Genomic DNA, 23,622 nt, shown 5'->3' with positions numbered 1-23,622 from the left:
AAATTCAAAGTCTGGTGACACAAACAGGATGGTTTCATTGTGTCATAACACATTTCGGCTCTTCGGCTAGTGTGAACTACAGGTCCCGGCATGCTTTGCTCCATCCTCTGACTCGGATAAGCAACGTGAGTCTGGCAAGGCATGCTGGGAGCTGTAGTTCAACTACTGCTGGGCAGTCACAGGTGCCTGACAGAACCATATTATTCCCATGGTCGTTTTGTGTGGACCCCTCACTTTTTTTTAGGCTCTATTATCCGGGTTTATTACGTCAGAAATCAGCTTTTTGGGTTTAAGGTGTATCATTTCAGGAAAAAGTAGTAATAGAATCCTTCCTCTAAGAAAGTTCCAAGAACTATTACAGGTCAGTATATTATAAATGATAATATATGAAAAATCCACTATGACTGAATGGAAAATAACCATTATAATGGCGTCACCTTAAATACATCACATTAGATCATACGGGAAATTCAGAAAGGTGGATAAAGTGCCATTACATTACTTATCCTGTACTGATCCTGAGTTATATCCTGTATTATACTCCAGAGCTGCACTCACTATTCTGCTGGTGGAGTCACTGTGTACATACATTACATTACTTATCCTGTACTGATCCTGGGTTACATCCTGTATTATACTCCAGAGCTGCACTCACTATTCTGCTGGTGGAGTCACTGTGTACATACATTACATTACTTATCCTGTACTGATCCTGAGTTACATCATGTATTATACTCCAGAGCTGCACTCACTATTCTGCTGGTGGAGTCACTGTGTACATACATTACATTACTTATCCTGTACTGATCCTGGGTTACATCCTGTATTATACTCCAGAGCTGCACTCACTATTCTGCTGGTGGAGTCACAGTGTACATACATTACATTACTTATCCTGTACTGATCCTGAGTTACATCCTGTATTATACTCCAGAGCTGCACTCACTATTCTGCTGGTGGAGTCACTGTGTACATACATTACATTACTTATCCTGTACGGATCCTGAGTTACATCCTGTATTATACTCCAGAGCTGCACTCACTATTCTGCTGGTGGAGTCACTGTGTACATACATTACATTACTTATCCCTGTACTGATCCTGAGTTACATCCTGTATTATACTCCAGAGCTGCACTCACTATTCTGCTGGTGGAGTCACTGTGTACATACATTACATTACTTATCCTGTACTGATCCTGGGTTACATCCTGTATTATACTCCAGAGCTGCACTCACTATTCTGCTGGTGGAGTCACTGTGTACATACATTACATATCCCGTACTGATCCTGGGTTACATCCTGTATTATACTCCAGAGCTGCACTCACTATTCTGCTGGTGGAGTCACTGTGTACATACATTACATTACTTATCCTGTACTGATCCTGAGTTACATCCTGTATTATACTCCAGAGCTGCACTCACTATTCTGCTGGTGGAGTCACTGTGTACATACATTACATTACTTATCCTGTACTGATCCTGGGTTACATCCTGTATTATACTCCAGAGCTGCACTCACTATTCTGCTGGTGGAGTCACTGTGTACATACATTACATTACTTATCCTGTACTGATCCTGGGTTACATCCTGTATTATACTCCAGAGCTGCACTCACTATTCTGCTGGTGGAGTCACTGTGTACATACATTACATTACTTATCCTGTACTGATCCTGGGTTACATCCTGTATTATACTCCAGAGCTGCACTCACTATTCTGCTGGTGGAGTCACTGTGTACATACATTACATTACTTATCCTGTACTGATCCTGGGTTACATCCTGTATTATTATCCAGAGCTGCACTCACTATTCTGCTGGTGGAGTCACTGTGTACATACATTACATTACTTATCCTGTACTGATCCTGAGTTATATCCTGTATTATACTCCAGAGCTGCACTCACTATTCTGCTGGTGGAGTCACTGTGTACATACAGTACATTACTTATCCTGTACTGATCCTGAGTTACATCCTGTATTATACTGCAGAGCTGCACTCACTATTCTGCTGGTGGAGTCACTGTGTACATACATTACATTACTTATCCCTGTACTGATCCTCAGTAACATCCTGTATTATACTCCAGAGCTGCACTCACTATTCTGCTGGTGGAGTCACTGTGTACATACATTACATTACTTATCCTGTACTGATCCTGAGTTACATCCTGTATTATACTCCAGAGCTGCACTCACTATTCTGCTGGTGGAGTCACTGTGTACATACATTACATTACTTATCCTGTACTGATCCTGGGTTACATCCTGTATTATACTCCAGAGCTGCACTCACTATTCTGCTGGTGGAGTCACAGTGTACATACATTACATTACTTATCCTGTACTGATCCTGAGTTACATCCTGTATTATACTCCAGAGCTGCACTCACTATTCTGCTGGTGGAGTCACTGTGTACATACATTACATTACTTATCCTGTACGGATCCTGAGTTACATCCTGTATTATACTCCAGAGCTGCACTCACTATTCTGCTGGTGGAGTCACTGTGTACATACATTACATTACTTATCCCTGTACTGATCCTGAGTTACATCCTGTATTATACTCCAGAGCTGCACTCACTATTCTGCTGGTGGAGTCACTGTGTACATACATTACATTACTTATCCTGTACTGATCCTGGGTTACATCCTGTATTATACTCCAGAGCTGCACTCACTATTCTGCTGGTGGAGTCACTGTGTACATACATTACATATCCCGTACTGATCCTGGGTTACATCCTGTATTATACTCCAGAGCTGCACTCACTATTCTGCTGGTGGAGTCACTGTGTACATACATTACATTACTTATCCTGTACTGATCCTGAGTTACATCCTGTATTATACTCCAGAGCTGCACTCACTATTCTGCTGGTGGAGTCACTGTGTACATACATTACATTACTTATCCTGTACTGATCCTGGGTTACATCCTGTATTATACTCCAGAGCTGCACTCACTATTCTGCTGGTGGAGTCACTGTGTACATACATTACATTACTTATCCTGTACTGATCCTGGGTTACATCCTGTATTATACTCCAGAGCTGCACTCACTATTCTGCTGGTGGAGTCACTGTGTACATACATTACATTACTTATCCTGTACTGATCCTGGGTTACATCCTGTATTATACTCCAGAGCTGCACTCACTATTCTGCTGGTGGAGTCACTGTGTACATACATTACATTACTTATCCTGTACTGATCCTGGGTTACATCCTGTATTATTATCCAGAGCTGCACTCACTATTCTGCTGGTTGAGTCACTGTGTACATACATTACATTACTTATCCTGTACTGATCCTGAGTTATATCCTGTATTATACTCCAGAGCTGCACTCACTATTCTGCTGGTGGAGTCACTGTGTACATACAGTACATTACTTATCCTGTACTGATCCTGAGTTACATCCTGTATTATACTGCAGAGCTGCACTCACTATTCTGCTGGTGGAGTCACTGTGTACATACATTACATTACTTATCCCTGTACTGATCCTCAGTAACATCCTGTATTATACTCCAGAGCTGCACTCACTATTCTGCTGGTGGAGTCACTGTGTACATACATTACATTACTTATCCTGTACTGATCCTGAGTTACATCCTGTATTATACTCCAGAGCTGCACTCACTATTCTGCTGGTGGAGTCACTGTGTACATACATTACATTACTTATCCTGTACTGATCCTGGGTTACATCCTGTATTATACTCCAGAGCTGCACTCACTATTCTGCTGGTGGAGTCACAGTGTACATACATTACATTACTTATCCTGTACTGATCCTGAGTTACATCCTGTATTATACTCCAGAGCTGCACTCACTATTCTGCTGGTGGAGTCACTGTGTACATACATTACATTACTTATCCTGTACGGATCCTGAGTTACATCCTGTATTATACTCCAGAGCTGCACTCACTATTCTGCTGGTGGAGTCACTGTGTACATACATTACATTACTTATCCCTGTACTGATCCTGAGTTACATCCTGTATTATACTCCAGAGCTGCACTCACTATTCTGCTGGTGGAGTCACTGTGTACATACATTACATTACTTATCCTGTACTGATCCTGGGTTACATCCTGTATTATACTCCAGAGCTGCACTCACTATTCTGCTGGTGGAGTCACTGTGTACATACATTACATATCCCGTACTGATCCTGGGTTACATCCTGTATTATACTCCAGAGCTGCACTCACTATTCTGCTGGTGGAGTCACTGTGTACATACATTACATTACTTATCCTGTACTGATCCTGAGTTACATCCTGTATTATACTCCAGAGCTGCACTCACTATTCTGCTGGTGGAGTCACTGTGTACATACATTACATTACTTATCCTGTACTGATCCTGGGTTACATCCTGTATTATACTCCAGAGCTGCACTCACTATTCTGCTGGTGGAGTCACTGTGTACATACATTACATTACTTATCCTGTACTGATCCTGGGTTACATCCTGTATTATACTCCAGAGCTGCACTCACTATTCTGCTGGTGGAGTCACTGTGTACATACATTACATTACTTATCCTGTACTGATCCTGGGTTACATCCTGTATTATACTCCAGAGCTGCACTCACTATTCTGCTGGTGGAGTCACTGTGTACATACATTACATTACTTATCCCTGTACTGATCCTCAGTAACATCCTGTATCATACTCCAGAGCTGCACTCACTATTACTGCTGGTGGAGTCACTATGTACATACATTACATTACTTATCCTGTACTGATCCTGAGACACATCCTGTATTATACTCCAGAGCTGCACTCACTATTCTGCTGGTGGAGTCACTGTGTACATACATTACATATCCTGTACTGATCCTGAGTTACATCCTGTATTATACTCCAGAGCTGCACTCACTATTCTGCTGGTGGAGTCACTGTGTACATACATTACATTACTTATCCTGTACTGATCCTGAGTTACATTCTGTATTATACTCCAGAGCTGTACTCACTATTCTGCTGGTGGAGTCACTGTGTACATATATTACATTACTTATCGAGTACTGATCCTGAGTAACATTCTGTATTATACTCCAGAGCTGTACTCACTATTCTGCTGGTGGAGTCACTGTGTACATACATTACTTATCCTGTACTGATCCTGAGTTACATCCTGTATTATACTCCAGAGCTGCACTCACTATTCTGCTGGTGGAGTCACTGTGTACATACATTACATTACTTATTGAGTACTGATCCTGAGTTACATTCTGTATTATACTCCAGAGCTGTACTCACTATTCTGCTGGTGGAGTCACTGTGTACATACATTACATTACTTATCGAGTACTGATCCTGAGTTACATTCTGTATTATACTCCAGAGCTGTACTCACTATTCTGCTGGTGGAGTCACTGTGTACATATATTACATTACTTATCGAGTACTGATCCTGAGTAACATTCTGTATTATACTCCAGAGCTGTACTCACTATTCTGCTGGTGGAGTCACTGTGTACATACATTACATAACTTATCCTGTACTGATCCTGAGTTACAGCCTGTATTATACTCCAGAGCTGCACTCACTATTATGCTGGTGGAGTCACAGTGTACATACATTACATTACTTATCCTGTACTGACCCTGAGTTACATCCTGTATTATACTCCAGAGCTGCACTCACTATTCTGCTGGTGGAGTCACAGAGTACATACATTACATTACTTATCGAGTACTGATCCTGAGTTACATCCTGTATTATACTCCAGAGCTGCACTCACTATTCTGCTGGTGGAGTCACTGTGTACATACATTACATTACTTATCCTGTACTGATCCTGAGTTACATGCTGTATTATACTCCGGAGCTGCACTCACTATTCTGCTGGTGTAGTCACTGTGTACATACATTACTGATCCTGAGTTACCTCCTGTATTATACTCCAGATCTGCACTCACTATTCTGCTGGTGGAGTCACTGTGTACATACATTACATTACTTATCCTGTACTGATCCTGAGTTACATCCTGTATTATACTCCAGAGCTGCACTCACTATTCTGCTGGTGGAGTCACTGTGTACATATATTACATTACTTATCCTGTACTGATCCTGAGTTACATCTTGTATTATACTCCAGAGCTGCACTCACTATTCTGCTGGTTGTTATTGGAAGCAGTCAGCAAGCTTGTGCACAGACACCCTCCCCCCCCCCCTCCCCTAACAGCTTCGCTGAGTTTCTACAATGCACTTACAGAGTGGATATCCATTTTGACTTATAGAGGGGGATCTTGAGCGGAGGACCCTCTCTGTGACGTTCTTATTCCATAATATGGCATATGGACAGGTGTTGTCTTTGAGACAACCCTTTCAAAATGAATTGCACGTCATAAAAAATTACATATTGCTTTTATTTATGTCAGCACTAGAGGGCAGTATACACTAGTACAAAGAATTAGAGTGCTGTATTGGTCTGTACATGGAAGAGAAATTTAACGGAAATCTCCACCATCACCTGAAAGTTGCCCAAAAGAAACTTCATAGTAAAATAGAATAACTGACTGGTTTGTTGTTGTTTTTGTTTTTTTTAAACTAGGATTTGACTTAAATGCTAATGGCAGCAACATGACAGGAGCCACGTGATCGAGTGATCAGACATTTTTAGAGAAATTCCGAGTTCAGTCACTTAATTTGCCTAACTGGTTCCGGGCACTCGGAGAACACAGGAATGTCTTTACCAGGTTGGTTTGGGAGTTGCGGCCAGGGGTGAGGCTTATGAAAAAATGTTGGTAGCGTGTCCTTCTATGCATCCTAACAGATTACTGTGGCTTCTATTGAATGGTCTATAGAATGCTTCTTTATTCCATATCAGGCTATAGAATGCTTCTTCATTCCATATCGGGCTATAGAATGCTTCTTTATTCCATATCGGGCTATAGAATGCTTCTTCATTCCATATCGGGCTATAGAATGCTTCTTTATTCCATATCGGGCTATAGAATGCTTCTTCATTCCATATCGGGCTATAGAATGCTTCTTCATTCCATATCGGGCTATAGAATGCTTCTTTATTCCATATCGGGCTATAGAATGCTTCTTTATTCCATATCGGGTTATAGAATGCTTCTTTATTCCATATCAGGCTATAGAATGCTTCTTTATTCCATATCAGGCTATAGAATGCTTCTTTATTCCATATCAGGCTATAGAATGCTTCTTTATTCCATATCAGGCTATAGAATGCTTCTTTATTCCATATCGGGATATAGAATGCTTCTTTATTCCATATTGGGCTATAGAATGCTTCTTTATTCCATATCGGGCTATATAATGCTCCTTTATGCCATATCGGGCTATAGAATGCTTCTTTATTCCATATCGGGCTATAGAATGCTTCTTCACTCCATATCGGGCTATAGAATGCTTCTTTATTCCATATCGGGCTATAGAATGCTTCTTTATTCCATATCGGGCTATAGAATGCTTCTTTATTCCATATTGGGCTATAGAATGCTTCTTTATTCCATATCGGGCTATATAATGCTTCTTTATTCCATATCGGGCTATAGAATGCTTCTTTATTCCATATCGGGCTATAGAATGCTTCTTCATTCCATATCGGGCTATAGAATGCTTCTTTATTCCATATCGGGTTATAGAATGCTTCTTTATTCCATATCAGGCTATAGAATGCTTCTTTATTCCATATCAGGCTATAGAATGCTTCTTTATTCCATATCGGGATATAGAATGCTTCTTTATTCCATATTGGGCTATAGAATGCTTCTTCATTCGATATCGGGCTATAGAATGCTTCTTTATTCCATATCGGGCTATAGAATGCTTCTTCACTCCATATCAGGCTATAGAATGCTTCTTCACTCCATATCAGGCTATAGAATGCTTCTTTATTCCATATCGGGCTATAGAATGCTTCTTCACTCCATATCAGGCTATAGAATGCTTCTTCACTCCATATCAGGCTATAGAATGCTTCTTCACTCCATATCAGGCTATAGAATGCTTCTTTATTCCATATCGGGCTATAGAATGCTTCTTTATTCCATATCAGACTATGGAATGCTTCTTTATTGTACATTGCTATATAGGAGGATCTCTTTATTGCATATTATTCTATAGAATTTTCTACATTGAAGATTGGCCTATAGAATGCTGCTTTATTGTATATCGGTCTGCAGAATGCTCCCTTTCTTGTATATTGTCTTTTAGAATGCTTTCTTTATTGTATATTGATCTATAGCAGGGGTCTGCAACCTTCAGCACTCCAGCTGTTGTGAAACATGTCATTGCATGCTGGGAGTTGTCGTTTCACGACAGCTAGAGTGCCAAAGGCTGCTTACCCCTGGTCTATAAAATGCTCCCCTTGTTGTAAATTGGTCTATAGAATGCTACCCTTATTGTATATTGGTCTATATAATGCTCTCTTTATTTGGTATTGATCTATAGAATGCTCTTTTCACTGTATATTGGTCTGTAGAATGCTCTCTTCACTGTATCTTGGTCTGTAGAATGCTCTCTTCACTGTATATTGGTCTATAGACTGCTCTCTTCACTGTATCTTGCTCTATAGAATGCTCTCTCCACTGTATCTTGCTCTATAGAATGCTCTCTTCACTGTATATTGGTCTATAGACTGCTCTCTTCACTGTATATTGGTCTATAGACTGCTCTCTTCACTGTATCTTGCTCTATAGAATGCTCTCTCCACTGTATCTTGCTCTATAGAATGCTCTCTCCACTGTATCTTGCTCTATAGAATGCTCTCTTCACTGTATCTTGGTCTGTAGAATGCTCTCTTCACTGTGTATTGATCTATAGAATGCTCTCTTCACTGTATCTTGCTATATAGAATGCTCTCTCCACTGTATATTGGTCTGTAGAATGCTCTCTCCATTGTATATTGGTCTGTAGACTGCTTTCTTCACTGTATCTTGCTCTATAGAATGCTCTCTTCACTGTATCTTGGTCTGTAGAATGCTCTCTTCACTGTATCTTGCTATACAGAATGCTCTCTCCACTGTATATTGGTCTGTAGAATACTCTCTTCACTGTATATTGGTCTGTAGACTGCTCTCTCCACTGTATATTGTTCTATATATTGGTCTGTAGAATGCTCTCTTCACTGTATCTTGCTCTATAGAATGCTCTCTCCACTGTATATTGGTCTGTAGAATACTCTCTTCACTGTATATTGGTCTGTAGACTGCTCTCTCCACTGTATATTGGTCTATATATTGGTCTGTAGAATGCTCTCTTCACTGTATCTTGCTCTATATAATGCTCTCTCTACTGTACATTGGTCTGTAGACCTCTCTCTCCACTGTATATTGATCTATAGAATGCTCTCTTCATTGTATCTTACTCTATAGAATGATCTCTCCACTGTATATTGGTCTGTAGAATGCTCTCTTCACTGTATCTTGGTCTGTAGAATCCTCTCTTCACTGTATATTGGTCTGTAGAATGCTCTCTTCACTGTATATTGGTCTGTAGACTGCTCTCTTCACTGTATCTTGGTCTGTAGAATGCTCTCTTCACTGTATATTGGTCTGTAGAATGCTCTCTTCACTGTATATTGGTCTGTAGACTGCTCTCTTCACTGTATATTGGTCTGTAGAATGCTCTATTCACTGTATTTTGCTCTGTAGACTGCTCTCTCCACTATATATTGCTCTGTAGAATGCTCTCTCCACTGAATATTGGTCTGTAGACTGCTCTCTTCACTGTATCTTGCTCTAAAGAAAGCTCTCTCCACTGTATATTGGCCTGTAGACTGCTCTCTCCACTGTATATTTATCTATAGAATGCTCTCTCCACTGTATCTTGCTCTATAGACTGCTCTCTCCACTGTATATTTATCTATAGAATGCTCTCTTCACTGTATCTTGCTCTATAGACTGCTCTCTCCACTGTATATTGCTCTGTAGAATGCTCTCTCCACTGTATATTGGTCTGTAGACTGCTCTCTTCACTGTATCTTGCTCTATAGAATGCTCTCTCCACTGTATATTCATCTGTAGAATGCTCTCTTCACTGTATCTTGCTCTATAGAATGCTCTCTCCACTGTATATTGGTCTGTAGACTGCTCTCTTCACTGTATCTTGCTCTATAGACTGCTTTCTTCACTGTATCTTGCTCTATAGAATGCTCTCTCCACTGTATATTGGTCTGTAGACTGCTCTCTTCACTGTATCTTGCTCTATAGACTGCTTTCTTCACTGTATCTTGCTCTATAGAATGCTCTCTTCACTGTATCTTGCTCTATAGAATGCTCTCTTCACTGTATATTGGTCTGTAGAATGCTCTCTTCACTGTATCTTGGTCTGTAGAATGCTCTCTTCACTGTATATTGCTCTGTAGAATGCTCTCTTTTTTTGTGTTGATCCATTAATGTTGCCAGCTAGAATGTCCCAAAGAATAGTCCAGCATGGTGGCTCAGTGCTCAGCATCAGGGGTCCTGGTTTCGAATCTGACCCAATACAACATCTGTTCTCCGTGTCCTCCTTCCTCCGGTTTCCTCGCCAAAAACATCCTCATTGGGTAATTGGCTTTCTTGAAATTGGCGCTAATGTGTATCTAAGATATGAATAAAGGATTGTTAGCCCCAGTGGGACAGGGACGGATATGAATGGCAGGATATATTGGCGCTACATGAGCAGTGCCTGCCAGAGTGCCTCCTTGAATAGTGCCAGCCCAAGTGTCCCCATTAATCGTGAAAGTCCCTAAACACATTCACTTTGTCCACAGCTTTCCTCCACAAGCTGCCGACTAGCAGAGGTAAGCGTCTTACCCCAACCCCCATTGGTTTGTAAAGGAAAGTACACAAAAAAATTACAGATAAAGAATAAACTACTTTTTAAATATTCTTTTATATTAAATACAAATTCTGTAAAAATACACAAAGATGACAGAAATTCTGTACAAATTTCCATTTAAAAATAAATTTACATTATAAGGATGTACGCAGCACCTCCATGTTGTGTCCGGCCCATAGGGATGGGTTGGCCGGGGACCCGTCTTACTGGGGATCACGATAGACATTATGCCTCTCGTGTGTGTGTGTGTGTATATATATATATAATCTTTATGTGAACTTGTCACCTACCCAAAGACCGCAACCTTCACGAGAATGAGGTTCCTTGTGACTCATGCCCCAGAGGTTAAAGGAAATATTTTCTTCCACTTGAGATGGATTCCTACACCGAAAATCCCCTTGATGACTCAAACCACCCGTCATATATATTAAATGAACAATATTTTAGTTATTTTTATTTAATAGCCTATTAGATTTGACCCTGCCTCTACATTTGCATATTTTTTGACTATCAAATGTGAGGAAAAGCATGTATGTTGCTCTGATCAAGTAACAAGCAACTGTTATGGAGCATATTAAGAGGGGGCACCAGTTTGACTTGGTCACATCCTCCACCATGGGTGGTGTAAACCTTCTCAGAGATCCCCATAAGAAGAGAGAACCAGACCAAGGGTCACCAAGATCTCCTACAAAGATTTTGAGGAGGATTAAAGGTACCCAGTCTTTATGTCTTGGATTAAGAGTAGGTTCTGCCTTAGGTTTGCAATATGTCCTCTTATTTTGGGTTGGGACTTTGGCCTTCTGTCTTGGGTTGGGACTTTGGCCTTCTGTCTTGGGTTGGGAGCTTGGCCTTCTGTCTTGGGTTGGAACTTTGGCCTTCTGTCTTGGGTTTGGTGCAGGGCCTTCTGTTTTTGGTTGGGGTTAGGTTCTTCTGTCTTGGTTTGGGGATAGGTCCTTCCACTTGGGGTTGGGAGTAGTCTCTTAGATCACGAGTATAGCATTCTTTTTTGGGTTGGGACTAGGGTCTTCTGTCTTGAGTTGGAAGTAGGGCCTTCTGTCTTGAGTTGGAAGTAGGGCCTTCTGTCTTGGATTGCGACTAGAGAATTTTGTCTTGGTTTGGGAGTAGGGCCTTCTGTCTTGAGTTGGAAGTAGGGCCTTCTGTCTTGGATTGCGACTAGAGCATTTTGTCTTGGTTTGGGAGTAGGGCCTTCTGTTGTGGGTTGGATGCTGGGCCTTCTGTCTTGGATAGCGAGTAGGGCCTTATGTCTTGGATTGCGAGTAGATCATTCTGTCTTGGGTTGGGAGTAGGGCCTTCTGTCTTTGGTTAAGAGTAGGGCCTTCTACTTGGGGTTGGGAGTAGGCTCTTAGATCTCGAGTAGAGCATTCTTTCTTGGGTTGGGACTAGGGACTTCTGTCTTGAGTTGGAAGTAGGCCTTCTGTCTTGGATTGCGACTAGAGCATTTTGTCTTGATTTGGCAGTAGGGCCTTCTGTCTTTGGTTAATAGTAGGGCCTTCTATTGTGGGTTAGATGCAGCGTCTTCTGTCTTGGGTTGGGAATAATGACTTCTGTCTTGGGTTGGGAATAATGACTTCTGTCTTGGGTTGGGAATAATGTCTTCTGTCTTGGGTTGGGAATAATGCCTTCTGTCTTGTGTTGGGAATAATACCTTCTGTCTTGGGTTGGGAATAATGCCTTCTGTCTTGGGTTGGGAGCAGGGCCTTCTGTCTTGGGTTGGGAGTAGGGCTTACTGTCTTGGGTCGGATGTAGGGTGTGGTGGCATGCGCCAATGCCATCAAGAAGGTCAGAGTTCTATCTTTTACTATGGACACCCCCTTTCCCCTATGTATGTTCATAGCTATAATCGAATGCCTGCCATTACCCCGTGTAGATATGTAACACCATGCAGTTGCCTCTTGAAACAAGTGTAATTGGGGCTAGTACCATTTTGAGGCACCGATGAGACATTATACTCAATGATAGCGATATGTTCTCTCGCCATTCATCCATGATTGTTCCAGAACGAATAACTCGATGCTGGCAAGAATTTTGTTAGACTCCGTCCATTTTGGCTTCATCAGTCACCTTGTGTTCCTTGGCCTTATTATCTACAATCCGTTTTGCATCTCCTTGACTTCCTTCCACCATCATTCCAGCATTGCCCGGAATAACTGTGTGTAGTTGGACAGTTCATTTGTCCTACATTGAAGTTCCAGCATGGTGGCTATGTTCGGATACTGAATGGCAGCTGTCTTGGTGGCCATGGCCAGGTTCTTGAGTAGACCACAGAGCTCGCTGCTCTTGAATAGAATGTCATTGCGGGCTTCGTTGGCCTTGACGTCTTGGCAGAGCAGGTCCACCAGTTTCTGTCCCACCATAATGATCAGTTTTCCGTGGGTGATGAAGATTTCGGGTGTCTCATTTTTTATGAGACTGTCATTAAAAACACGGATTGCCTTCTGAAGCGCGCCGAAGTAAAGGTAGCAGTGCTCGGAAAGTGCGATCTTCTTGAGTGGTTCTGTGGATTGTGGAGCCTCTGGTTTGGCTGTGGGAACTGTGGGCTCCTGTAGATAGAAAAAAAAAGGAAATAATGTTCGATTTCATGATACTTTCTTCCTTATTTTGGTTATTTTATTATAACCACATAGCAGGTCTCTAATAAAATGCTATCCATAGACATTAAAGGGACATCGGGGGAAATATCGGTGTGAGCGATGGACAACAGATCGTTGGTGGTTCTCACCAAAAATAGTTTTGTACCTTTCTGATCCTTTGTTTCTCTGAGATAAGCATCACATTATGTGTCTGGTAGCCGCTTATCTCCATTCGGGTATAAAAAAAAAAGTAACATGCCGATCCAGCTGAATGGACATGTTGATGGGGGAATCAAAGGGAAATGACTGTCGGTTGAATGATTGCTTGTTCGACAGCAAACCTATGTCTGGCCACAATATAGATGATCTAATCTCATCCAAACCACGCTTACTTTTAAGAAGCCTGTGCCGTTTTTCTTTTCGGGGTCATCTCTTGAACTTATCCTGGAATCAGGTTTCAGCCATCCTTTCCTCTAAAATAAAATAAAATATGGTCAAGAAAATCATGAAAAATCACAATATTTGTTAGCCACCAGGGGGAGCTGTTTCATTGAGATCTATGTATACAGTTGATTTTGCGTCAGGAAATTATCAGCACGAGCTATAGACCTACTGTCATGGTCTCTCTGGTCACTGCTCATATACGCAACACCTCCAACTGGCTATTAGCGGTACTGCAGCTTATATAACAAAGATTTCTTAGGCAAAAACCAAAAATCACGCAGCAGTGGCAATACCCGTGATTCAGTTATGGACATTGTCCCTTCATTGTGAGAATAATATCTACAAGAAGTAGCAGGCCTTTACCTTTTCTTCAGGACTTGTCTTATTTTCCAGCTGCTGAATTGGTGACAAGCTCTGCATTTTCTCAAAATCCTCTTTTTTCTATAAAATAATTAAAAAAAAATGACATCATTAAATATTATTACAATAAACGATTGTTTGTGATATACAAAAGTCCAGCTGGCCATGCACTAGAGATTTTGGAAGACTGATATTGACCGTTTTCTGTTGGCGTCTTTTCGTGACACTAATGAGCGTGGCAGACGACTGAGGGCAGATATCTGTGGAAAAGTTGATCTGCCTTTGGATTTTGTCGGTCGTTTTTGGATTCAGTCCTGAAAAGTCGTTCATGATCTCCATCCGATCAATAGAGGCACGGATCAAGGCAGAGATCGATTGGTTATTGGTCATTTAATCCTATGACATTGTCCTCTAAAACGACCTTCACAGACCAACCGTGAATGACAAGTTATGCAGAAAATCCCTAATGTATGGACAGATTTATCGAACTGTCCAGCCTTGTATGCGCACAAAGTCATGTCAAATACTCATCACCCTACACCGAGGAGAACCTGTTTTTGAGTTCAAAGGGGTTTTCCGCTTTGGACAATCTCTACTTGTTACAAGGGTCTCTTGACAATAGGTTAATCACAAAGTGTCCCCCTGTCGGTAAACCCAGCGATCAGCTGTGATCTGCGGGGAAACCTGGCAGTAAGTGTTCAGTTTCCCTGCAGCACCACCGCAGGTGAAATGAAGTATTACACAGTGTCCATTCATATCAGTGTTTTGTCTGTGTAATACAGGACAGGTCCTCCCGAGACGCTCTATGTGACCGATCTCCACTCTGACCAAGAGATGAAAATCCTGAACAGAGGACCCTCCGATATTACCCAGAATTCCTTAATAGGGTAAATGACAAAAGGGGTTTCCTAAACTGGACAACCCCTTTAACAATTGTAGTCTGTGTCTATGGATATTGGTTTAGTGCGTCTTCTTTATTGGTTTTCTCTTCATAGAAGTCTATTTCAATATCAACCAACATTATCAACCCTAAATTGGAGAATCATTTGTGCTTCAAAATGCAGCCAATCCCTTCACTAGAAACCAGTGAAATGACTGATTCTGGACCCTATAGACATACTTCAGATGTTAAACGATACTTAAAGGGTAACTAGACGTTCAACAAACTTCTGACAAGTTTTTATTGGTGGGGGTCCGAGCACTGGGACCCCCACCAATTACTAAAACGAAGCGGCAATAGAAAGTCTATGAGCCCGTACACCACTACATCGGCTTTCCGGAAAAACCCGAACAGACACGAAGCGCTTCTGCCGCTTCGTTTTAGCGATTGGTGGGGGTCTCAGTGCTCGGACCCCCACCGATCAAAACTTCTGACATGTCACTATGATACGTCAGAAGTTTGAACGTTTAGTTACCCGTTAAAGGACGGGGTATATCAAGCATTTACCTGAAGGTAGACATATCCACTATCTTCTAGGGCTTTCTGCCTGGAGAGATGATGTTTTTCGGCCTTGGTTTTATTGACACATGACTCCTGAAGGACTCTGGTTTCTTTGCGGAGGGGGACATATGGCTTTCGGACCACCGTATGTTCCTTCACAGGTTTCGGTTTCTTCTCATTTTCTACCTTTTTGAATAGAAGTTTTCCATTTGCTATGATAATAGACACAAATCGCTTCATGTCATCTGGAATTGTCCTGGCAGCCATAACAAACTGGTCAAGGTCGTCGGGTGTCGTATGAGGTTTGTTAATGACCAAAGCCTGCAACGACCAGCTGCAAAGATTTATAGCTTCCTGATTTTGAGAAAGGGTTTGGAAGGAATCTGTAAGGGTTTGTAGTTGGTTATTAATCCTCATTTGGATGTTGGTGTCCGTTAGGTGAGAAGCGTTGACCTTGACGCTCTGGGCAAAGTCTGTGAACTGTCCTAACGATGAGATAATGCTGTCTACGGCCATGTGGATGTCTTCCAGGTTGGCTTCCATGTTTTCCTGAAGCCTCCATTTGCTGCTCACAAAGATCATAAGGCTTGCTATGGAGCTAGACACCCGTTCTTGAAGTTCAGTGATCTTCTTGATGGCTACTTCTGGTTCTAGAGTCACTTGGGTGGTGCTCTCATCTGGAACGGACAAGGTGAAGGACTCACTAGAAGCATTGGATAAAGTAGATAAGGTGCTGGTGCGACTTTCTGAGCTGGACACGGACAACCTATCTTGATCAAGTCTATGTGGAGAAGGTTTGGAATTCCTTGGGATTGGTGGAGGAACGTCATATATCCTCTCAGTGTATGATTGGCTATTCATCTCAAATTTTGGTGGAGACCCAGCAGATGACCCTCTCGGGATATCGTAAACATTTTCCTTGGACTCTACATGCTCCAACGTTTGTATCCCGAAAGTAGATGAGACTTTCCTTAAACTTCCATTTTGATGTGGAGCAGAAATATCCCGGGACGCTGGGACATCATAGAGACTTTGATTAGCCATTGGTGATGGTTTACTTTGCTGTGGTGGGACGTCATATATTTGACTTGATGTACAGTTAGAATGGACTGGTCCATACCGCGTCGGAGGCACGTCATACACCATACCTCTGTCTATAGATATCTTTCTACAGCCGCCTTTTAAAATATTTCTCTCAGGGGATAGTGGGATGTCATAGATCCAATCTGACTTCCGGGGGTTTGGTAGAGTGTTGTAATGAGGACTCGCAGGTGGCGTTTCACTTCTGTTCTTCTGATGAGCCAAGTTACTCGTTGGGGGGATGTCATACACCTGTAATAGGTACAAAGTGTTCATTATATGAGAGAGAATACATCACCATGGCCAATAAATGGCAAAACACTCAGCCTTCCCTCTAGTCCAAGTTCTGACAAATTTATGAAGTGCCTTGGAGGGATAGACAAAGCAATGTAGAACTTAGTAGCCAATTTTTTTTTTCATTTTCGGGGCCATAAGAACTTACATAGACATCAATAGAAAACAACCCAAAAGGTTGAGTGCCAAACAGTTGCAATGAGAACTTGGCTCGTAAGAGTTGTCCAGCCCTGGTGTCACGCAACATTTGGCAGCATTGCAACGAAGACGGACAAGTCATGCAGACAATGTTTTACATAGTTTGTAGGTAGCAGACATACATTTGAAGCTTTAGGAGTTTTGACGTTGCCTCTTCCTGGAGTGTCCGGGCTGGATGGGATATCGTAGATTTGCTGCTCAGACAGGTTGAGAAATGGAGACCGTCCATTGACCGGAGATGGCGTGGTACCTCGCTAAAAAACAATACAAGTACAAACAAGTTAATAAAATAATAGAACTCCACAAAGTATCTCATTAGCAACATCATCTACCGACCATACACATATCAAATCAGTGTCATGGGATGAAGGTGGAGCACCGTCTGATGAACCTCTTATGTTGACGTGAGCTCAAGATAGGTTATGTACAAGAAACTTACTTGGGAGACAACTTGAACATTCAGCTTGGAAGGTGGGACGTCGTAGACTTCTGGATGGGGAGCGCTGGTGGGATTCGATGCCCGTGATGCTCTTGGGAGAGTGAAAAGATGCTGTAACAGAAACGACGTAGATATTAGTCATCCGCATTAACATAACATCGGTGGGGGAGTCCATGACCTAGGACCACTACTAACGAAGGAGCTGATGTGCTCAAGCGTCTCAATGTGTTTGGCTTTGGTCTGAGATTTTTTAGATTTTGGACACCGTGCTTATCTGGAAATAATATTGATTCCACTTGCCACTTCTTTCTTATCCTGGTGAAAGGGGTTGTCTGATGTAAAAAAAAACTTCTTTAAAATACCCTGTTAGGGGTTTCTGAGATAATATCGGGGGTCCTCTGTTCAGGATCCTCATCTCTTGGCCAGAGTGGAGAGCGGTTACATAGAGCGTCTCTCTGGAGGACCTGTCCTGTATTACACAGACAACACATTGATATGAATGGACACTACGCAATACTTTATTTCCCCTGTGGTGGCACTGCAGGAAAATGAAACACTTACTGACCAGTTTCCCCACAGATCACAGATGATCGCTGAAGGTCCCGGCAGGGAGACCCTTTGTGAACAGCTTATTGTCAAGGGTCCTTCTAACAAGTAGAGATTGTCCAAAGCTGAGAACCCCTTGAAGGCATAAAAGGGTATACATTTCATTAATACCCAAGGAAGCAGAGGTCAGAGGTTCCAAGTTCAATCTTCAACCAGGGTTTGGGCTTCGTCAGTGACCACCATTCTGAGAGTCACTGCACGGGGGTTAGGTTGAGATGGAATTCCCCTTTAAGTGACCAGGTTGGTCCGGGAAGCCTTTCTCTGTACCTTGTATATTTTTAGGGACATCAGCGAATTCACCTCTAGATAACGCGCAGCTTCTCTTGTATGTGTTGGGGTCCAGAAAGGGTTAAACCACATCTTTACATAAGAAAAACAGAAGAGAGATCTATAAATATCGCGTTTTGCTGACTGACAGAAAACGCGACAGTCCTCGGAATGCGTGCTGTACTTGCAGCGTATGGAGCACTGCGCTCTGCATACTGTCCCCTCTGCTGGGGACATCACCCAGCTGCTGGCAACAGCTGAATATGCTGAGACTTTAAACATTTGTGTTGCACAATATCCCAGAGGGTAAATTAAAGGGGGCGAACTCGGAGATCTGCAGTGACGACCCAGCGCTGCATCTTTTTCTCATTTTATGAATCTGCAGAACGTTGCATTGCTCTTAAAGACACCGGATGCAGTACAATGCTCTGGTCTGGATCCTCTACTCGTCCAAAAACGTCAAAATGTAACTTCGAATCAGAATTTTCAGGGTCCAAACACTGAGATATCAGATCAGTATAAATTGTGCTAATTTAGCATCAAGCTGGACTAATGAAACTTTCATGGTGCTGCAAATATTTTTGGATTTGTTTGCAATACTTGGTGACTTCCTGTTTTCAAAAACATTCTCCAGACTTAAAATGACTGTTTCATTTAATGCCTTTACTTTTCAATCGTAAAGCAAGTTTGTCATTTTTCATGATGTATTGAACAGAAGGGGGCGCTTACATTTTTTTTTTTTAAAAGGGAACCTGTCACCAGACTTTTTTTTTTTTTTTTTTTAAATATGACTTCTGTACAATGCCCTATCAAAGCTGGCACAACTATATACTCTAAATGGTCCGAAATTGTGACACCAGAATAATTGAGTTCCACTACCGTTCTGGCTCTGATGATTGGCGGAGGGCACTCTACCTATTTCTAAGGAGTCAGGGGAGTGGGTCATTTGTTTTAGCCTACTGATTGCGATTTCAGGGAATTATATTTTGCTAACTTTTTTTAAAGTTTTTATTAGTTTTTGAAAATGGATAGTTTAGAATCTGATTATTACACAACATTTTCTTATCGAAGATCCAAACTCATCATTGGTAATCACCCAAATTTTTTATTTTTTTAAAAAAAGCGGTAGTTGTCTCGAAGCAAGGCTCGCAGTGCTCTAGTTTACCGTCCTCATGCACAAACCCCCCCCCCCATACACTCTCCCTCCCCCGCTCTATACAGTTGTAGGAAGTTGCACAATGCCCACATGTGTTGTAGAAGACTTTTACTACTATAAATCTAAAACTACTGATTTTATGTTTCAAAAAAAATCCTACATTAATAGATTGAAAAGATCTTGTTTGTCTGTCAAAGTATGTGGTGCTCTGAATATTGGCGCAATTTTTATTTATTTTTCTAGAAATTTGAAATTCCTGAGTTGGGTGACAGCTACTATAGAAGCTGCTAGTGTGGCCATATTGGTTGTGATCTAGGTTTCCAAAAAAAAGAGATACAAAGGCTGAACAGGACTCAGGAACTTCTAGTAACTGGGGACTTCAAGGGGTTCTCCACTTTGAACGTTCTCTACTTTTTAGAAGGGTCCAATAAGCTGATCACAAAGTGTCCTCCTGCTGGGACCCCCAGCGATCAGCTGTGATCTGTGGGGAAACCCGTCAGTAAGTGTGCCATATCCCTGCAGCGCCACCACAGGAGAAATGAAGTATTACACGGTGTCCATTCATATCAATGTACTGTCTATGTACTACAGGACAGGTCCTCGAGAGACGCTCTATCTAATCGCTCTGCATTCTGGTTGGTGATCCTGTACACAGGTCCCCCCTCTATTTACTCACAATTCCCTAACAGGGTGTATGGAAATGGGTTTTCTAAACTGGACAACCACTCTAAAGGTTCTTCATTTTCTCCATGAAAATTTACCTGGCTCGAAGAGCTGTTGGCTTTTTCGTAGAAGACCTGAGCAGGAGAACAAATAGGAGTCTGGTATATGTCCCCGGTTATAGGCTTCTGTGTCGTCGGGGTGATGTATAGCTTTTCCATCCTCTCGTACATGGATCCAGCCTCGGTCTTGGATGCAGAAGGTACTTGGTAGATGTTCTGTGAAGACTGTTGCCTTCCTAGGGAGTTATAGTTGGCCTGAACCAGCAGGGAGTCATTCTGGGTTACGGTGAACAGTTGCAACCGGTTTGCCGGAGCAAGACCCTGACGTCCATGTAGATAGCATCTCCACCAGCCCTCGCTGCCGAAGACGTTCTGATCCAGCACGGTCAGGATGTCGCCCTTTCGAAAGGCCAGTTCATCCGAGCATTCCGCCTTATTGTCATACAATGCTTTGGCCAACATGTTCTACAAAACAAAGATATGATGGAGATTAGGACATGTATATTATCATTGTAATACCATAATCCTTGTCAGTCGTCTTCAGCCAACTATCCGTTGTCATGTTTATTCTACTTTACACCACACTGCACCACCAAACATCAAGTCATGACCGCATCAAAGCCAAACGCCCATAGTTTGTACATTTCTACATTCTTGTATATAGGGAGCAGTATTATAGTAGTTATATTCTTGTATATAGGAGCAGTATTATAGTAGTTATATTCTTGTACATAGGGGGCAGTATTATAGTAGTTATATTCTTGTATATAGGAGGCAGTAATATAGTAGTTATAGTCTTGTATATAGGGGCAGTATTATAGTAGTTATATTCTTGTATATAGGGGTAGTATTATAGTAGTTATATTCTTGTATATAGGGGTAGTATTATAGTAGTTATATTCTTGTATATAGGGGCAGTATTATAGTAGTTATATTCTTGTATATAGGAGCAGTATTATAGTAGTTATATTCTTGTATATAGGGGCAGTATTATAGTAGTTATATTCTTGTATATAGGAGCAGTATTATAGTAGTTATATTCTTGTATATAGGAGCAGTATTATAGTAGTTATATTCTTGTATATAGGAGCAGTATTATAGTAGTTATATTCTTGTATATAGGGAGCAGTATTATAGTAGTTATATTCTTGTATATAGGGAGCAGTATTATAGTAGTTATATTCTTGTATATAGGGGCAGTATTATAGTAGTGATATTCTTGAATATAGGGGCAGTATTATAGTAGTTATATTCTTGTATATAGGGGCAGTATTATAGTAGTTATATTCTTGTATATAGGGAGCAGTATTATAGTAGTTATATTCTTGTATATAGGGAGCAGTATTATAGTAGTTATATTCTTGTATTTAGGAGCAGTATTATAGTAGTTATATTCTTGTATATAGGAGCAGTATTATAGTAGTTATATTCTTGTATATAGGGGCAGTATTATAGTAGTTATATTCTTGTATATAGGAGCAGTATTATAGTAGTGATATTCTTGTATATAGGGGCAGTATTATAGTAGTTATATTCTTGTATATAGGGGCAGTATTATAGTAGTTATATTCTTGTATATAGGGAGCAGTATTATAGTAGTTATATTCTTGTATATAGGGGGCAGTATTATAGTAGTTATATTCTTGTATTTAGGAGCAGTATTATAGTAGTTATATTCTTGTATATAGGGGCAGTATTATAGTAATTATATTCTTGTATGTAGGGGCAGTATTATAGTAGTTATATTCTTGTATATAGGGGCAGTATTATAGTAGTTATATTCTTGTATATAGGAGCAGTATTATAGTAGTTATATTCTTGTATATAGGGGCAGTATTATAGTAGTTATATTCTTGTATATAAGGGGCAGTATTATAGTAGTTATATTCTTGTATATAGGGGGCAGTATTATAGTAGTTATATTCTTGTATATAGGAGCAGTATTATAGTAGTTATATTCTTGTATATAGGAGCAGTATTATAGTAGTTATATTCTTGTATATAGGGGCAGTATTATAGTAGTTATATTCTTGTATATAGGAGCAGTATTATAGTAGTGATATTCTTGTATATAGGGGCAGTATTATAGTAGTTATATTCTTGTATATAGGGGCAGTATTATAGTAGTTATATTATTGTATATAGGGAGCAGTATTATAGTAGTTATATTCTTGTATATAGGGGGCAGTATTATAGTAGTTATATTCTTGTATTTAGGAGCAGTATTATAGTAGTTATATTCTTGTATATAGGGGCAGTATTATAGTAATTATATTCTTGTATGTAGGGGCAGTATTATAGTAGTTATATTCTTGTATATAGGGGCAGTATTATAGTAGTTATATTCTTGTATATAGGGGGCAGTATTATAGTAGTTATATTCTTGTATATAGGAGCAGTATTATAGTAGTTATATACTTGTATATAGGGGGCAGTATTATAGTAGTTATATTCTTGTATATAGGAGCAGTATTATAGTAGTTATATTCTTGTATATAGGGGCAGTATTATAGTAGTTATATTCTTGTATATAAGGGGCAGTATTATAGTAGTTATATTCTTGTATATAGGAGCAGTATTATAGTAGTTATATTCTTGTATATAGGAGCAGTATTATAGTAGTTATATTCTTGTATATAGGGACAGTATTATAGTCGTTCTATTCTTGTATATAGGGGCAGTATTATAGTAGTTATATTCTTGTATATAGGTGGCAGTATTATAGTAGTTATATTCTTGTATATAGGAGCAGTATTATAGTAGTTATATTCTTGTATATAGGGGGCAGTATTATAGTAGTTATATTCTTGTATATAGGTGCAGTATTATAGTAGTTATATTCTTGTATATAGGAGCAGTATTATAGTAGTTATATTCTTGTATATAGGGACAGTATTATAGTCGTTATATTCTTGTATATAGGGGCAGTATTATAGTAGTTATATTCTTGTATATAGGTGGCAGTATTATAGTAGTTATATTCTTGTATATAGGAGGCAGTATTATAGTAGTTATATTCTTGTATATAGGAACAGTATTATAGTAGTTATATTCTTGTATATAGGGGCAGTATTATAGTAGTTATATTCTTGTATATAGGGGGCAGTATTATAGTAGTTATATTCTTGTATATAGGAGCAGTATTATAGTAGTTATATTCTTGCATATAGGGGGCAGTATTATAGTAGT

General features: G+C 40.4%; 2 protein-coding genes across 4 annotated transcripts in view; one reads left to right on the top strand and one right to left on the bottom strand.

The window, feature by feature from the left end:
- AURKA (aurora kinase A) overlaps positions 1 to 23,622 on the top strand; it is a 124,230-nt gene that overhangs the window by 384 nt on the left and 100,224 nt on the right. For 2 of the 3 annotated variants that reach the window (XM_075845646.1, XM_075845645.1), the window contains exon 2: positions 6,595 to 6,739. The gene's annotated coding sequence lies outside the window, so the exon portion shown is untranslated. Of the gene's footprint in view, positions 1 to 173; positions 362 to 6,594; positions 6,740 to 23,622 lie in introns of those variants that run through there. The other variant, XM_075845644.1, reaches the window with a different exon arrangement.
- CASS4 (Cas scaffold protein family member 4) lies at positions 10,992 to 20,895 on the bottom strand. Its single transcript, XM_075846867.1, has 7 exons — positions 20,473 to 20,895; positions 17,683 to 17,793; positions 17,366 to 17,497; positions 15,678 to 17,003; positions 14,234 to 14,311; positions 13,819 to 13,899; positions 10,992 to 13,396 (listed from the first exon to the last, which is right to left on the bottom strand). The coding sequence occupies exons 1-7, from the start codon at positions 20,893 to 20,895 to the stop codon at positions 12,980 to 12,982; spliced, it is 2,568 nt and encodes an 855-aa protein (XP_075702982.1). The 3' UTR covers positions 10,992 to 12,979.

The sequence above is a fragment of the Rhinoderma darwinii genome, chromosome 13 (assembly GCF_050947455.1).
Source record: "Rhinoderma darwinii isolate aRhiDar2 chromosome 13, aRhiDar2.hap1, whole genome shotgun sequence".
Taxonomy (NCBI): domain Eukaryota; kingdom Metazoa; phylum Chordata; class Amphibia; order Anura; family Rhinodermatidae; genus Rhinoderma; species Rhinoderma darwinii.
The sequence above is the reverse complement of the archived record's forward strand: the minus strand, read 5'-3'. Positions and strand labels throughout refer to the sequence as shown.

Excerpts from the sequence above, each read along its gene's own strand:
- CASS4 (XM_075846867.1), bottom strand. The coding sequence starts at position 20,895 with ATGTTGGCCAAAGCATTGTATGACAATAAGGCGGAATGCTCGGATGAA. Across the intron at positions 17,794-20,472 it reads CCAACAGCTCTTCGAGCCAG|CATCTTTTCACTCTCCCAAG; the intron begins GTAAATTTTCAT and ends TTTCTGTTACAG. Across the intron at positions 13,397-13,818 it reads ACGGCACAGGCTTCTTAAAA|GAGCCCACAGTTCCCACAGC; the intron begins GTAAGCGTGGTT and ends TTCTATCTACAG.